The 17137-nt window shown below is 38.9% G+C and overlaps 1 protein-coding gene across 1 annotated transcript; it reads left to right on the forward strand.

The window, feature by feature from the left end:
* Positions 1–14042: 14042 nt before the first annotated feature.
* LOC140944533 (uncharacterized) lies at positions 14043–17030 on the forward strand. The gene has a single exon (XM_073393658.1). The coding sequence runs from the start codon at positions 14043–14045 to the stop codon at positions 17028–17030; it is 2988 nt and encodes a 995-aa protein (XP_073249759.1).
* The last annotated feature ends 107 nt before the right edge of the window (positions 17031–17137 follow it).

Consider the following 17137-nt stretch of genomic DNA (forward strand, 5'->3'; position numbering starts at 1 on the left):
TTTTGCGATTTTTGCGATATTTGTTACGGGCGCTTTGAGCTAGCTAGAAAAAACCTTGTTACTTTTGCGATTTTTGCGATAATTGCGATCATTTTGGGGCCCTTCTTGGCTTCTTTTCTTTCTAAGTCAGGAATTTTGTTAAATTTGTTATTTTTGCGATTTTTGCGATATTTGTCACGGGTTTTTTCAGCACGCAAGAAAAAACCTTGTTACTTTTGCGATTTTTGCGATATTTGCGAACATTTCGGGGTTCTTCTTGCCTTCTTTTCTTTCTAAGTCTAGAAGTTTGTTACATTTGTTATTTTTGCGATTTTTGCGATACTTGTCACGGGTGTTTTAAGCTAGCTAGAAAAATCCTTGTTACTTTTGCGATTTTTGCGATATTTGCCGACATTTTGGGGCCCTTCTTGGCTAATTTGCTTTCTAAGTCTGGAATTTTGTTATATTTGTTATTTTTGCGATTTTTGCGATATTTGTCATGGGTGTCTCAAGCTAGCAAGAAAAGTCCTTGTTACTTTTGCGACTTTTGCGATATTTGCGGACATTTTGGGGCCCTTCTTGATTTCTTCTTTTTCCAAGTCTAGAATTTTGTTACATTTGTTATTTTTGCGGTTTTCGCGATATTTGTCATGGGTGTTTTAAGCTAGCTAGAAAAATCCTTGTTACTTTTGCGATTTTTGCAATATTTGCGGACATTTCGGGGCCCTTCTTGAATTCTTCTTTTTCCAAGTCTAGAATTTTGTTACATTTGTTATTTTTGCGGTTTTCGCGATATTTGTCATGGGTGTTTTTAGCTAGCAAGAAAAATCCTTGTTATATTTGCGATTTTTGCGATATTTGCGGACATTTCGGGGTCCTTCTTGGCTTCTTTTTTTTCTTAGTCTTGATTTTTGTTAGATTTTTTATTCTTGCGATTTTTGCGATATTTGTTAGTGATTTTCCTACATAATTTTTTCTCAATTATTTATTTTGCGAGAATTGCGAAAAACATTTGCTAGCAAATTTTTGCTAACAAGATCGATCCTGGACATATCTCTGTATGTACGTCTGAAAGCCCTGATAAGAGATGGAGTATAATAAAGTAAGTATGTATGAACCATTATAAACTAACCTTCATCATTCTCTTTGCAAATCCATTTGTCTACGACTGTTGAAACAGCCATTCTGAATTTCTCTTTCTCTCCCTCTACTTTTTCCTCCTTCTGTTGTATTTCCTCCTCGATTTTCTCTATTTTCACTTTTATCTGCCTGTTTTCTTCTATCATCTTTTCAAGAAGATTTTTCATGGTTGGTTCCTCTTTGTAAAACAGTTGCTTTTCATCATCGGTAGAAATATCCGGTGGCCCGTATGGCCGGTTTTCTCCATATATACTCAGTGGTAACTTTTTTTCCAGAAGCTCTTTCAACTTTGTTTCCTTGTGTATGTTGCTCCCCTCTTTCATCTTTTTATATTTCAACTCATCTAGTTGTCTTGCGCATGTAACCTTCACCGTTAATCTAGTTGAATTTAGAGCTTGGAAAAAAGATCCAATTTTATCAACATCCGGATAAGCGTCTACAGCAGCTTCCACATCGGAGTATCCGATAATCAAAACCTCAGCTTTACTGTAAAGCTTTGTAGGACGTCCGCTGACGTTAACGATCTTCAGGGGAAGAGAAGTACGAAGGGTGCGTGGTTTTACTTTCTCCAACATTTCCACGAGGTCTAGTAACTGCAACTCTTCAAAAACGTCTCTTAAAAGCTTGACTGGGGTGTCAGGAAAAAATTCGCCTATTTTGTCCAGCAGATGGGGTTGCAGTTTCTCAGGATCAAGCCCAAAGGCCTGATGAAATCGCTGCAGAGCAGTAGGATCCGCTCGAAGTCTGCACGAAAGTTCTGCCGTCACTGCTTTACTCAGATCTTTTAAGTAAAGGCCGGAAATGGAATCTAAGAAAAGAAAAAAAAAGCTGAAAAATGCAAAGAGAATAATAACTTAGAAACTAAACAAAATAAACATAATATTCACTACGAGAAAATATTACATTGGGTTTGGCATGTGACATCTGGTTTAACGCTGAAAAAAAGGTCGAAAAAGAAAGACCGTTATTTTGTTTTAAGCTGCAAATTACGTGGTACCACAAGGAGTGCTAAAAGCATTGCTAACGCTCCAAAAGAAATTGAAGGACAGATTGCCCGGTGGAACCCCCATTTGAAAATGACGGGGATGTTTGTCGCAACGCTTAGGGGTAGAACTTCGCAGGTTTGGGGCTCATTAAGGGAGTTCAAGACGAAAAGCTAAATATTAACTTTCTTTACGAGCCATAATTGACCTGACGACCACAAACTAGTGCCGTTTGAAGTAAAATCACTGTTCACCAGTATTCTACTTCATCTGGCTCTAGACTGTACTGAGAACGCTATTAAGAACTCTACTCGGTTGAATTACCACTACCTACAGACGACATTATGGACCTACTCAACCTCTCTTTGACTTCGACGTACTTAGCACGCGACTGACCGAACACAAACAAGCGACGAAAAATGGTGAGGTCAACAAACAGATTGCTAAGCGCCTTTTACACCTTTTACGCCTTTTGAAACATCAAATCGTCTGGGACTCTGCGACATCTATTCTGTATTCTACGGACTAGTATCAACGACTTACTTTAGAAAGCTGGTTTTCTAACTTTGAACAAATGCCACTGAATCGTAGTCAACAGTTACCGCACCGTACAAACGACTTATTGACGGAATCAAGCAAAACTAACTATGAGAGAACGACTAGACAACTGAAAACTTGACTAACAATAAACGCCTGTTTAACTGGGATAATAGACGGATCGAAAATCACCAATGACATTAGGACTCTTCATGGCCAATAACATCACGTCTTAACTGACATACGACCAATAACATCGCGGTCTGGTCAATAAACAGAGTTTAATTCCATCAAATGACGTTATACAACTCACTTTGACTTTGAAGATGACTACCGCACAGGTCGTCGAAACGTCAGTCACTGACAACAACAGCAATCCTATTAAGGACTACGTTCACCCGGACGATCATACTAAACCTACTTTTGAAATGACTCCTGGGTCCAAACCTTTTACAGAAATATCTATTCTTAAAAATAGTACATGACCTTAACTTAGTGAGATTCCTCGGCTTTTTATTCATGAGATAAAAACAAAAGGTTATGATCCATGACGTCAACGGCGTTAATGTATCCCGCGTCAAATTAAAGGGACAGTGTCCCGATTTTGCGCACGGTCGAGCGTCATCTGTCTTTTTTTTCTTCTTAAAAAAGACAATATAACTGCCATATTGACGCGACATGATTTTCTTCCGGACCGCACCGCCGACGGAGATTTTTTTGTTTACATTCTTAAGTAATATTTCGACTTTCGTCCTATTTAAAATTTTGCTCGCGGCACGAAAACTTATCACGATTTTGTCGCTAGCTCGGCCGCCTCTCGATCCGAAAAGCTCGTTCTGCTCGCTTTTAAAGCAGCTTTAAAACTCTAGGTGTGAAACTCGTGTCAGAGGTCAATTTGTGGCAAGTCCAAGTCCAGCAATATTTGCTCGCGTTCTAGCCTCAGTAGTTCGAAAGATATGAATGAAAATGCAATCTCAACGCGATGAAGCATCCCAAAGGTTGGTCAAACGTTTCTCTAAACATGTAGTGCCAGTTTGTTTGATTTTGTTGGAAACAGAGGTTTATTTAAAAGTTTACTGAAACGTCGTTGCAAAACATTGTGTTTCAAGAAGCTTAATTCCACAAGATCTCCTCAGCCTCATCATCACATCTCAATGGTTTCTTTCTTACATAGTCTTTTTTTGTTGCTGTTCCATATCTGCGTATTCCTTTCAAGATTATCTGAGCATGGATGGTCAGCTGGCAGGAGAAATAAGCCTTCAACTGGGATTAAATCGCTTCCCTACTGTTGGTCCTCTGGCCAATGGCAATAAAAGTAACGCCAAAAAATCCCGATTTCGCCCAAATCGAAACTTAACGGGAACAATATATCCCTGATCTGTAATTCTGAGAAGTTTTAGTGTATTATCGGACTCGGCTAAGCGCGATGCAAACGGATTTTTAAAGGTTCTCTTACAGTACATTACAGTACAGTACGGTTAAAATCCTTCAGTAGGTAAACTTGTTACCATGGAGTTGCATTGGCGACTACACGGTCGACCAGTGCAGCCAAGCCACTCTTATCCTTTGTAGACCTCTTTGCCTGCTCAAAGGAGACATTTAATAATTTCCTCGCATCTTTTGAATTCGCGACATCCTGTCAGAAAATCAAAGTTTGGTTCATGCGCAGTAGCGGGATGTTAGGGCCATTTATACGAGGAAAAATAAGACGCGTCTTACATAAGAAGCGTCTTAAATAAGACGCGAACTTTCCGTATAAACGGCACATTTCGTCTAAAATAAGACGTAGCTTAGCTAAGACGCGTCTTATTAGATAAGGCATGCTCGTATAAATGGTACAGTTCGCGTCTTATGTAAGACGCGTCTTATTTTACCTCATATAAATGGCCCTACTGTTCCTTTAAAGAGATTCCCGCTCAGACAAAAGGCCTAAAATATCCCCAGAGGCCGAATGAAAACGAGTTTTGCAAGAAGATACGCGCTGCAAGAGAAATGTCTTACAAGAGGCGCGGGAAGAGTTTAATGTGTAGTAAGAGAAAATGAGCTCATTCTCTCTTGTATGTAGCAAACTTGAACTTGTATGCCAGAGGGATGTACATGTAAGTTCTGTTTTCATAGCAAAATCCACATACCTGGGAAGGAGGGAGTGTGTGTAAGGGTTTTACTAACATCTGAAAAAAGCGTCGCTTACAACTCGTTCATTTCGTATTTTACAAATGATATTTGCTTTTCACGTCAACTCTTCGATGTGATCAATTAAATCTCGACAAAGATATTTTCTCTCTCAAAACACAGAGATGATTGTTTCAAAGCATGTACTGCGCGTATTGTAACGGCAAGGGTCTACCTAGAAGAAACCAATGTATAACGAGCGTGAAAGGATACAAAAGCTTCACTTGACTGGGTGCACAAGTTGGACCCTTCTGAACAAGTAACCTTGATCCGCCCCTGTTTGTTGATTATAACAATGTACCTTTTGCTCATATCTTACCGATGGCGTCTTCCGTTCCTAGTTCAGGTCCTTCAGATGACGCACAATTTGATCCCTGCATTCCACTGTCACTTGTGACTGTCATTGCGCTGTGTGAATCGACATCCTTGGTATGTTCGCTGGATTGTTCTAAATAATTCTGAATGTAGTCGTATTTTTCCTGATCTAAATATTTAAAGCGCCTCTTTTCCTTGTCATCAGGATTTTCTGAAATATGGTGCAAAAATCCAAAAAATTCATGTCAGAACTGAAGATGAAGTTAAAACTTGAAATCCAATTAAGATCTGCACTAACAAGATCAGCAAGTAAGCAATATAGAATTCGTTAATCGAATAAACTAACAATTAATGAGTGAGGCTGAGTATCTCATGAAGAATTATGGAGATCGAGGAGGGTGTTATCCGTCTAGGCGGTAGGCCGAGGCGGATAACACCCTCCGAGATCTTTTCAATTCAATAATTGTTTTATTATTCATTCAAAATAATTCTTAGTTTAAAAACATAGCTAAAACATGCTTACCTACATCGATCCATCCCCCTATCCATCTAAGTTCATCTTCGATAGTGCACTTTTAGGGTTGTTCAGCTCCCCAAATATTCTCCAAATAGCAGATGTCGCCCTTCGAGTTGTGTTCTTGCTGTTCTTGCCATGTTTTTAACCATTATTTCGCCCAGTTCTTACTCTTGAAACGAGTGAAACGTCCGCAGTGTTTGTTTTCACAACCAAAACAACTCAACCTCGTCCCCAGGTCTTCTCGGTTATCGGTGCATTAACGTTCAAGAAGTCTGCACTTTTGACGTCATCGGTTCATTAAACACAAAATTCTTCCAAATTTGGTCATCAGTAGCTAGTTATGGTGAATTATGCGTGTGCTTTTGGCCAATCAGAATGGGGGAAATATTTTGAATGAATAATAATAGAGGATATTACATGGCCGTGCGGAGATTATCCAATAATAACCGTCATATATTTCGATATTTGGATGTAGCTTTTCCGTTTGCTAAGCAGTTAATACTTTACTAAAATACCGTACCAGTACTTTTACAGTACTTTTATTTACGTCAGACATCAAATAATTACTGTCAAAATAAGGGACTAATTGCAGACGAAGCTGCCCAAGTTGCCCCCTCCCCTTACTTTATTGTTTTGTTTTGTTTTTGTTTTTGTTTTGTTTTTTTAAGAAAAAAAACCGCTGCTCAACAAGTTAGAATTATGACCATTCGAGAAAGCGAAGAAGTAAGAGAAGAAAAGAAAAGAAAGAAAGAAAGAAAGAAAAAAAGAAAAATTAGCCCTGAGACAAGACACAATTACGTTAACGGCATGTGCATGTATGTGTTAAATAGAAAAATTCGAGGGTAAGATAATTAATAAGTCAGCGCATGATCGGAAAAGAAACAGGGGTTTTATGGTCTTTTCCTTATATTCATTTATATTGCATGTATGGTTTCTTCAATTCTGTCGGTACTTAAAATGTATTAAATGTATTTTTTTCGGGTCTTCTATCCACCACCGCATGTTTACGTGATTTTACATCACGATATCCACTGTAGTTTTTTATTCTTTGTTTTTAGTTTCAATTTCTCATGTTTAACCTTCATTCTTTCATTCATTTTTTCCATTTTGTTTTGATTTGTCAATATTTGTTTTTCATCTGCATCTTTTTAATTTCGGTTTTTTTAACTATCCGCATTTTTTTCATCTGCCGTCTGATATCCAGTCCACGCTTAACAGACAGCCTTTATATTCAAATCTCTGTACTTCCGTGCTCTATTTCGCCATTATTAATTATTATTATTAAATTATCTCTTGGTATATAGATGTAAAATATTTCAGTAGCCATTAAAATCATATTGTATGCTAAAATACAGAGCGACTTTATTGGGAAAACACCATGAGTATTCACCTTGTGGTTCATTAGCCAACTCGTTGCGGACTTTCTCGTACTCTTGTTCGTCAATGGTTACCACCGCTTCGACATGTTCTCCACTAGCAAGTTCTTTTATTTCATCTGTGACCAACAAGGCTTGTAACCTTGCTTTTAGTGTCCCATCCTTGTATAAACACCACAGTGTTTCAAGAGCTGTAAGACTTTCTACTTGGACTTTTAGACACACACACCCCTCGGTCATTTGAATAAGATTAGCACCAGCGGGCAACACACAGGTATTGACGGCGGTGATGAGTTGATCATACGAAGAGTTACGAATCAACAAGTCAAAGCTTGAAGCAATCGTGAAGTATCCTGCCACGACTTTAAACACTGTTTTTATGTTCAGAACTAAAATATAAAGAACAAATTGACAAAAAAACCCTTGGAGGGTTTTGGATAGTAAGCGGTGGGCTTCTGGCGAAGATAAGATGGGAGAGAGTTTGGATGTGTGAGGCTGTAAGATTTTTATCACCTACAAAATTTTCGACTCCTTTCATTCAAAACATAAGAAATTGTTCTCCTCCTTTATTGACATTTTAGGCCCCGTTTAAATGTAGAAAATTTGCCCCGGCTAGGCGGGTCACCCTCCTAGCCGAGCCAACTTTATTTTTGTATCTGATCTAAACGGCTCGCCGCGTTTTGTAGGAAATGCAGTAAAAGTTGGCTCACCAAGGGTAACTCGGGTAGGCGGGTGACCCCTCTACCCGGTTGAACTGTTCTCCATATAAACGGGGCCTGACCGGTTTACCGCTCACAAGCCATGTGGCAGGCGGTACAGGATTGCACTACATAGGGCATGGGAGGGAAGGATTTAGCTTGTTTATTTGATTGTCATATTTCTTAACCTTAAAAAGTGCAAAAAAGTATGTCAAGAATAGTACTTCCATAAGAGGATGAGATCCGGGCATAACTAGGAAGCCGTTTGGCCCCTGACGTGATGAGAAATACTTCGATAGAAGGTGGTCTCGCTCTCAGAATCAGGTAGGGAATTCGGTTTCTTTCACAATTTACACGTTATGGTTCCTCAGAAAGTAAGTGGAAGCGTATTATCCAATGGAACAATTTCGATACATTAAATTCATGCTTGGCTTACCAACGAATAATACATTTAGTCTCCAAAGCTTCGTATATGTTGCAAGTTGATTTTTTATTTCAGCTAATTTTTATATTTTCTTTGTTTCAAATTCATAAACTTTCATTACCATGGTCAAAAAGTACTGAAAAATAAAAATTAGCTGAGTTAAGGACGGTGCCCACTAATGGGAAGTATTTTTTCCCAGATAATGACTATGTGAGACAAGTAGATCATATCAGGGGCTATTGAAATCCAAAAAGAAAACTGGGGGTGACCAAGCATTTTTCAGAGATAACTGTGCTTCAATATGGAGAAAAACGCTGAATAGGCATTTTTTTAAAAAGTGATTATTCCAAAAATTTCAGCGTGTCCACGTGAACTGGCACAAATGCAATGATAATTGTAACAAGGTTTCAAAATAAGCAACAAATGATAACATAACAACTGCTCTGTATACGTCTTTTTTTGAAATATCAGTACAACTGGGAAGTTATCAGCAGTTACCCCTCTCCACGCGTTTGCCTCAAAAATAGTGTAAACGACATTTCCCCCGAACCAAAAGTTGATCGTTTGCTGAGTAGGCTTATTACTTTCATTTGGTAAGATAAAAAGTAGGGGTTACCACGCGTTTTTAGAAGTTAAGCTGATTGGTTTCGACCGTAACTTAATCGCTTTGGGGGTTATTTACAATTTTTCCCATCCCCTCCCGGTCAGTTTCACTATTGCTTCACTCAACGCGGAGTACTCCAGGATATCTACAATGGCTAACAGTCAGAGAGAACAACAACCCACGGAAGAAAGCAACAACAGAAAGTGAAGCAGGACATTTCATGGACTCTAAGGAAAACAAATTATACTATTTCACTCAACTGGAGCTTCTCCGTCTCAAAAATTTAACAAAAATTTTTGGAGAAGAGCAATCTCCAAGGTATTAAAGATTACTTCCAGCGCGCATAGAGTAGTATGGCGAGCTCAAGATCCAAGGCTGGTGCTGTAAACAAACTACTGCACTGTAGTGGAAAATAGTCGACAGGGACTCTTAGACAGGTACACCTTCAATCGTTTGCTTACCTGTACATGTCCTCAAGATTTTTTGAACTCTATATGTAATATGGATTGCAAACCTTCTATCCTTTTTTATCATTTTACCGGGTACCTCGACTGTCTGTGCTTTGCGCTTTCTCTGTCGGGATTTGCCACAAGTGTCATATGACATAAATGATTTGCATAGACTCAAGTTCCATACATGAACTGTCTTTTAAAAAAGTTGTACCGAATGCGTTTATGTACCCTCATATATAAACTGGGCTATAATGATCATTTTCTATATTTCGTTTTGATTTCTTTTTACTGTAGCATTCTGTTTCATGATCATTCACTAGTTTTCGTTCCTAAACGTTAATTTTACACTTAACAGTGTCTGTTAAACCTAAGAAAGTCTTAGAATGGAAATACTTTATTTTACCAGTTCCATCTGTACTTTGTAAACAGCCAAATGACAGCTATGTCTAAATGTCCAGATTATGTGTGGCGTGAAATTGAACCATAAGAAATACTGTCTACACGAGAAGCAACCCAATGAGTCAATAATTTCAAAGCTTAGTAATGCCAAAATGCTCAAATAACCATGATAATAGTAAAAGGCATAACAATTTTTTACGATTTTTTCCTCGGTGAGAGCGTTTCCTTTGCGGTCCGCAACTATTTGTATAGCTGCGATGTCAGCAATCCAAGCAATCTTGTGATAGTTTTTTTCTTGTTTGTTCAACAAATAAAAGCCTTGGACTCTCAACAACAGGGACATCTGTATGTACTCGAACGCTTTAAATCTACCTTCTAGTGAATAATTACATAAAATCTTACAAAATTAAAGAAATATTACGGTAAGTGTTATAATGGCCGATTAGCCAATAAAACGCGAAGGACGCGAGTGAAAGGTAAGCTTGCAGTTTCGCGATTAAGCGGAGGACTTAGAGCTATTTTCCTTCTGATTTACTGATCCTTGCCTATTAAGGAATTTTTTAATACTCAAGCTCCAAGCGTAACATCTCGAAGCAATAACTTTTGATGTTTTAGAATTGACTTTTGTTTGACTATAGAATGTTCGGCCAGATCGATTATACGGCAGAAATAGCAACATGCGCATACTTCTTCGGTTTTCAAAGAACTGACAAGGTAAATAGAAATTATTTTTCATCTGTTGAAAACCGACGGATCTCTTCCACAAGAAATAACTAGAACCTTCCAGACTTACAGGAGACAAAACCAGTCCGCGTGTCCTGCGTGTTTTGCATTTCTTTCGCGTCGCGCGCGACTACCTTGGAATGCGCAGAAAATGTGCGCAGTAACAATAGTGGGCACCGTCCTTAAAAAATTAAATACAACACTGACAAGTCTGTCAAGTACAGTATAGTTGGTATACCCTCCAGAGAGGCCTGCAAAAGCTTTTTTGCGTCACAGGGAGGCTGGGGAGAGGAGAAACGTATGCGTCCATCGCGTGTGGATTATTTTTCAATTAATTCAATCAAGAGAGAATGAGCTCATCATTCCTCTCTTGTTCAATCTATTTTTATTAGAATACCCATATAGGAGGAGAAAGAAATTACCGCGAGGTAACTTCGGGTTAAGGTCAGTTCTGAGCACTTCACTTTAATGATAATCTAATTTCGAGGGCGTTAATATTCAAAACAATACTTCTTCTCTGAATCTATTTTTCATTGATGGTTCAGAATGATTGTTCTCTCTTCAAGGCAATTGCTTGTAATAGCCGATGGAAGAGATTCAAAGGTTGCTTTTTAAGTAGTAGTCGGTCGTTTTTAATAGGTGAGCAAAAATGCTGGCACGTTGTGAAAAAACGATTTTGATTTTTTTCTACTTATTTCAGTCACAAGCACAGTGCTATGCTAGCAATAGGGTTGATCGGAGGTCTGTCGGAGTACAGTAGAGCGGACCTACTCTAAATCTCTAACTCAGCTCTAGACAATCAAGCATGGGGATACAGCAACCTCTGGAAACGCTTCACCACTGGAACAGTCCGCCCCTTTAATGATTCGGATTTCGTAATTGTTTAGTTGTTAAGGGGGATACATTGTATTTAGAATGCTTTTAGAGAAAGTATATCTAGTAACCCAAAATTGGTTAAGAGACCGTCTAAGAACGGAGAAAAGTATATACGGAGGGAAAGTTTATCTTACCTCCCGCCAGTTTGTCGAGAGCTGACGATGCTATGGCAGCTGCTTCTGCTGAAATAAAACGTAAAAATTCAAATACTTGAAAGACCAAGTTATATTTAGGGTGTAGACAAGGCTCAGTTTCCTTACATTAATTTACAATTTACGATGCAAACTGGTGCTTAGGGGAAGAAATGAAATTTGCAACAACGTGCACGGAGAAATACCTTTTCGCCTTTCAAACATAATTTCACGCCTTTGTCGTTGCTCAAACTCTTCCACTTCCTTAAGCAGATCGATTTTTTCCGTCTGGGTCAAAATCTCCTTCACGATTTCGAGGCAGTCGATTCCAAGACAGTTTTTACTTTCTAACTCCTTAAACAATGATCTAACATCGTGGATGCTCGCTCGTCTTCCTTCTGTTATATTTCTTCTGCAAATCGAGATGAGTCATTCCAGATCATTAAGATCGTCGAGTACTCGTATAATCTGCTCAAGCAAGTTGTTGTACTCCTTCCTTTTGCTTGAAAACTTTTCAACCTCTTCTAGAAAAGCCCATTCCTTGACGCCTTTTAAAATGGCCTTCAATACTGTTAGACGATCAGAACTCAGAAATCCTTTGTCCTCTAATTCTTCAAACAACGAAAAGGTAGGGATGCTTTCTTCGTTACGAGCCGCCACCTTTCCTCTGCATATCACAAGTAATTGCTTGCTAGCATTTATGTCGTTGAGTCTTTGGCTTATTTGGAATAGTAAATTGTTATATTCGAACTCAGACATTTTAATACTATATTCTCTTGGTCACAATTCCCAGGTATTCGTGTAAAACTTCTCCAGCGACGGCGATAGATGGTGTGTTTTACTCCATTTGCACGCGACATTATTAATTAATGAACGGCCACAGGAACAAAGGGACGCACTGGCACAAAGAAAACAAGGCTTACACCATTATTTTAAAATGGTGATTTCCTTTGATTAGAGTGAATTCGCATAACCCGTTTCTTATATCCTAATAAAAATCGCTAAATGCTAATGAGAAGAACAATTGAGAAGGCACGCACCAAACTGAAACCAGTGCTACAAATTGTTTGAAAGAGAGTTGGTTTTTACACAGGAAGCAGGAGATTCACCTGTGTTTCTCCTGTACAAATGTGCAAGTACCTGAAAAACCGGGAAAAGCACATGTAATTCGCTTGAATTTTTTTTTTTTTTTTTTTTTTCACTATAAAAACTGAAAGTTGTCAAACAACTGATGCTGCAAACTTCCCCTCCAGGTGTGGTTACTGCAAAGACCACAAAAATCAGCAAAAAAGCAAGTATATTTGTTTTGTAAAAATGTTAAACATTTCAACGTGAATTGCCCATGATTACAAATAAACAGTATTGTGCGCCTCATTAGCATATAAGAATACGAATTCACTCTATTGTCTTGTCCCAGTGCGTCTCTTGGTATCCAGCATTTGCGGTTTTGTACCACGTGAATGATCAGCTGCAGAGTGATTATTTGCGGAAGTGGTCGTCTGTTGTAATTTTCACTTCTGGATTCCGTCACTTTTTTTAACGAGATCAACCGCGTGCATGCATGATGCAGTCGCCGAACCTCTATTTAGGGTGGGTCGATACAGTTTTTCAGGATCAATGTTTCGGTATAACACGAAATTCATGCGTGATATAATCACGACTAATGACATGACGTAACAATCGTTGATTAGTAAGATCATTGCTACTAGTTGCGAAACTTGAGAGACACCAACGGGTACGTGAATATTATTCTTATTTATGCTTATTCTCATTTACGGTTTGTTTTAACATTTCTTGACTGATTGTAGTTCCTGTTAATATCTCTACGTAGATTTCGAATTCTTCATATCATCCGTATTTCTGTACATTTTGGACGAAATAAACCATGTGCAGTATTTGAAACCTTGGCGACTCGCAGCTAGCAGTACATTCGAAATCCTAGGACGAAGATGGCAGAAGACGCCCTAAAGATACGCAGAAGCGCGAAAACAAGATTTACAGGGAAAAAGAATGACTTCTTCAAAGCAATAGCATCTAACAGATACAAACTTTCTCTATTTGACAAACAAGGTCAAGAAGTTCAAGTCGATGTATATGGTATCGATAAAATTACTTCTGAAATACAAAGTGTGGACATAGATGGAATAATCCCATTATTCAATAACATCTCCAAAGAAGACATATTACGACCATCAGGAACAGTCGACGTATTAATCGGTTACGAATATGCAAGCTATCACCCCCAGAATGAACAGAGCTCAGGACATCTTGTATTATTAAGAAATCGCTTTGGGAGATGCATTGGCGGCACACACCCGACTATAAGAGAGAAATCCACAAGCCACCAACTCCACCAAATAAAAGTTAATACCGCAATCGCCAGAATTGAAGATTTCTATAATATAGAAAACCTTGGAATAGAATGTAGACCTCGCTGTGGTGGATGGAAATGCGGGAAGTGCTCACTGGGAAGTAAAAACTTCACAATCAAGGAAGAAAAAGAACTAAAACTAATCGAGGACAAACTAGAATACACGCTGAAGTCTATCAAAAACAAATTGAAGATATGGTTGATAGAGAGGTCGCAAGAAAACTAACCCTTAAAGAGTTAAAAGAATATAAAGGACCAATTCACTATATCTCGCACCATGAAGTCTTGAAACCAGATTCCAAATCGACGCCAGTAAGAATTGTATTCAATAGTAGTGCACGCTACATGGGACATGCCCTAAACGACTACTGGGCGAAAGGACCGCACCTTCTCAACGACCTCTTGGGAATACTCATAAGATTCAGAGAAAATAAGATTGCACTGATTGGTGACATAAAGAAAATGTACCACACAGTAAAGACAAAGACAATTGACCATCACACTCTTAGATTTTTATGGAGAGACATGAACATTAAACGACCACCAGATACGTACGTTATACAACGAGTTTCGTTCGGCGATAAACCATCAGGTACGATCGCCACTGTTGCATTACGAAAAACAGCTGAAATGGGACAACACAAATATCCTAAAGCTGCGAAAGTAATCGAAGAAAACACTTATATGGACGACGTAATAGAGAGTGTGGCTGATAAAGAACAAGCGAAGAACCTCACCCAAGATATTGAAAGTTTACTTAACGAAGGAAGTTTTAAAATGAAAGAGTGGATCTTCACCCATGATAGTGAAGAACCCTCCAAGACCTTGACAATACCTACTGACGTGTCATCACAAACAGAAAAAGTGTTAGGAGTTGTTTGGAACCCCATTAAAGACGACTTCGAGTATAAAGTTCAGTTGAGAACCACTGCTAAAGGAAAAAAGAAGTCCCGTATCCAATCAAATGCAAATAAGCTGGGAGAAATCGATGCAGATAATCCTACCAAAAGAATAATTTTATCCCAGGTAAACAGCATTTATGATCCTCTCGGATTAGCTGGACCTTTCACAGTCAGGGCAAAGATTCTACTGAGACAGTTATGGGGAATGGACGAGAAGCTTAACTGGGACGACCCTATTCCGGACAAGTACACTCGAGACTGGAAACAATTCTGCCAAGATCTACTGGAGATGAACGACGTTAAATTCAAACGATGTTTAATGCCAGAGAATGCGATAGATGATCCAATATTAATTATCTTTAGCGACGGATCCAGCCATGCATATGGGGCATGTGCATATTACAGATGGAAGCTCAACAACGGACAATTCAAATGCAGACTTATACTATCAAAAAACCGACTCGCGCCAATAAAAAGATTATCAATTGACAGAATCGAACTCTGTGGGGCTGTATTAAACTCAAGACTGAAAGCATTTCTAGAACGACATTGCAGATATAAGCTTCAGAAGTGTTATCACCTCGTGGACTCTCAAATAGTACACAACATGATTCAAAAGGAATCATATGGATTTAATACCTTTGCAGCAACCCGAGTAGGGGAGATACAACAGAACACCAACCCTGATGATTGGTATTGGACAGAAAGCAAAAACAACATCGCAGACTGGCTAACTCGCGGCAAAAAACCAAATGACCTAAACTCAGAAAGTATTTGGCAAAGGGGACCCGATTTTCTTGAATTACCCGAAAGTGAATGGCCAATTAACAAAGCTTTGACCAAAGAACAACTTCCTGACCAAGTCAAAGTAGCGTACAATATAACGCAGACCTGCCAAATCAATAATACAGACACACTTGCCTCGAGACTTAACATAGAAAGATACCCAAATTTTGACAAACTATTAAGAGTGACAGCCCGTGTATTATTACTGTACCAAAGAACACCAAAACCTTCATTCAAAAACGCAGTAAAACCACTCATCCCTCTTGATGTAACAAAGGCGGAACATTTCTGGATTATGGAAGCACAAAGAAATATGCACGCAGACATTAAAAAAGGGAAATACAAACGTCTATGCCCTAGAAAAAATGAGCAAGGAATATACATGGTTGGAGGACGAGGTGAAAGATGGATTGAGATGAGTCACAATAAAAATGAAGTAATCCTGTTGCCCTATGATCATAGATTTTCCCGTCTCTATGCTGAACATATCCACAGACAAGGACATCTCGGTGTACTCTCCACGTCCAGTAAAATACGCACGAAGTTCTGGATAATTAAACTATTGAAAATGGTGAAATCCATCCGATACAACTGCGTGATATGCAAGAAATTAGACAAGAGATTAAGCGAACAGATTATGGGAAAGTTACCGGTGGAAAGACTGAAGCCATCACCTGCATGGAGCTGCACAGCTATTGATCTCTTTGGTCCGTTCAAAATTAAAGACGAGGTGAAGAAAAGAACTATTGGGACGACATATGGTGTGATATTTAACTGCTTGGCTACCCGTGCCGTTCACGTAGATCTAGCCGCGAATTACAGCACTGAAAAATTTCTCATGGTCCTCAGAAGATTTGTATCAATTAGAGGTTTCCCCTCCAAACTTTATTCAGACAATGGCCCTCAACTGGTCGCCGCAAACGAAGAACTAAAAAATGTAGTTAAGGGTTGGAACCAAGAGGAACTCAAAACATTTGGCGTGATGGAAGGATTCAAATGGGATTTTGCGCCAGCTGATGCACCATGGCAAAACGGAGTTTCTGAAGCTTTGGTCAAATCCATAAAACGAGCAATAACAGCAGCAATCAGTGATCATGTTTTGACATTTTCCGAACTGCAAACTGTTTGCTTTGAAGCGGCAAATCTTGTAAATGAAAGACCAATCGGAAGACACCCTACCTCACCTCATGATGGAACGTACCTCTGTCCCAATGATTTATTGCTAGGAAGAGCGACATCAAGAGTACCAAGCGGACCCTTTAGAGAGACTTCAGATTTCCGCCGTAGATTTGAATTCGTTCAAAGTATCGTGAGCTATTTCTGGAAGAAGTGGACCAGAGATTATTTTCCAAGTTTACTTATTCAGCCAAAGTGGCACACTTCACAGCGAAATCTTCGTGAAGGCGATGTAGTGCTTATCCAAGACGCAAACCAGATAAGGGGACAATGGAAGCTTGGGACTGTGCTTAAAGCCTTTCCTGGAGGAGATGGTAGAGTAAGGAAAGTTCAAGTGCAGTACAAAAATCCAAAACCAGGAGAAGCTGTCAACGAGTACCATGGCAGAGGTTTCGTTACCGTTGAACGAGCAGTAAACAAATTGGTTGTTTTGATACCAAAGGAAGAAGATAAAGACACAAAAAATTGAACTACTACTAATTTTTCTGAAACTGGACTTGAAATAAATTTTGTATTTTTAATGTAACTTTCCTTTTCGAGTGGCGGGGGAGTGTTTCGGTATAACACGAAATTCAT

Source organism: Porites lutea, chromosome 7 (genome assembly GCF_958299795.1).
Source record: "Porites lutea chromosome 7, jaPorLute2.1, whole genome shotgun sequence".
In the NCBI taxonomy this organism is placed as follows: Eukaryota; Metazoa; Cnidaria; class Anthozoa; order Scleractinia; family Poritidae; genus Porites; species Porites lutea.

Coding starts and splice junctions, on each gene's coding strand:
- LOC140944533 (XM_073393658.1), top strand. CDS start 14,043: ATGGGACATGCCCTAAACGACTACTGGGCGAAAGGACCGCACCTTCTC.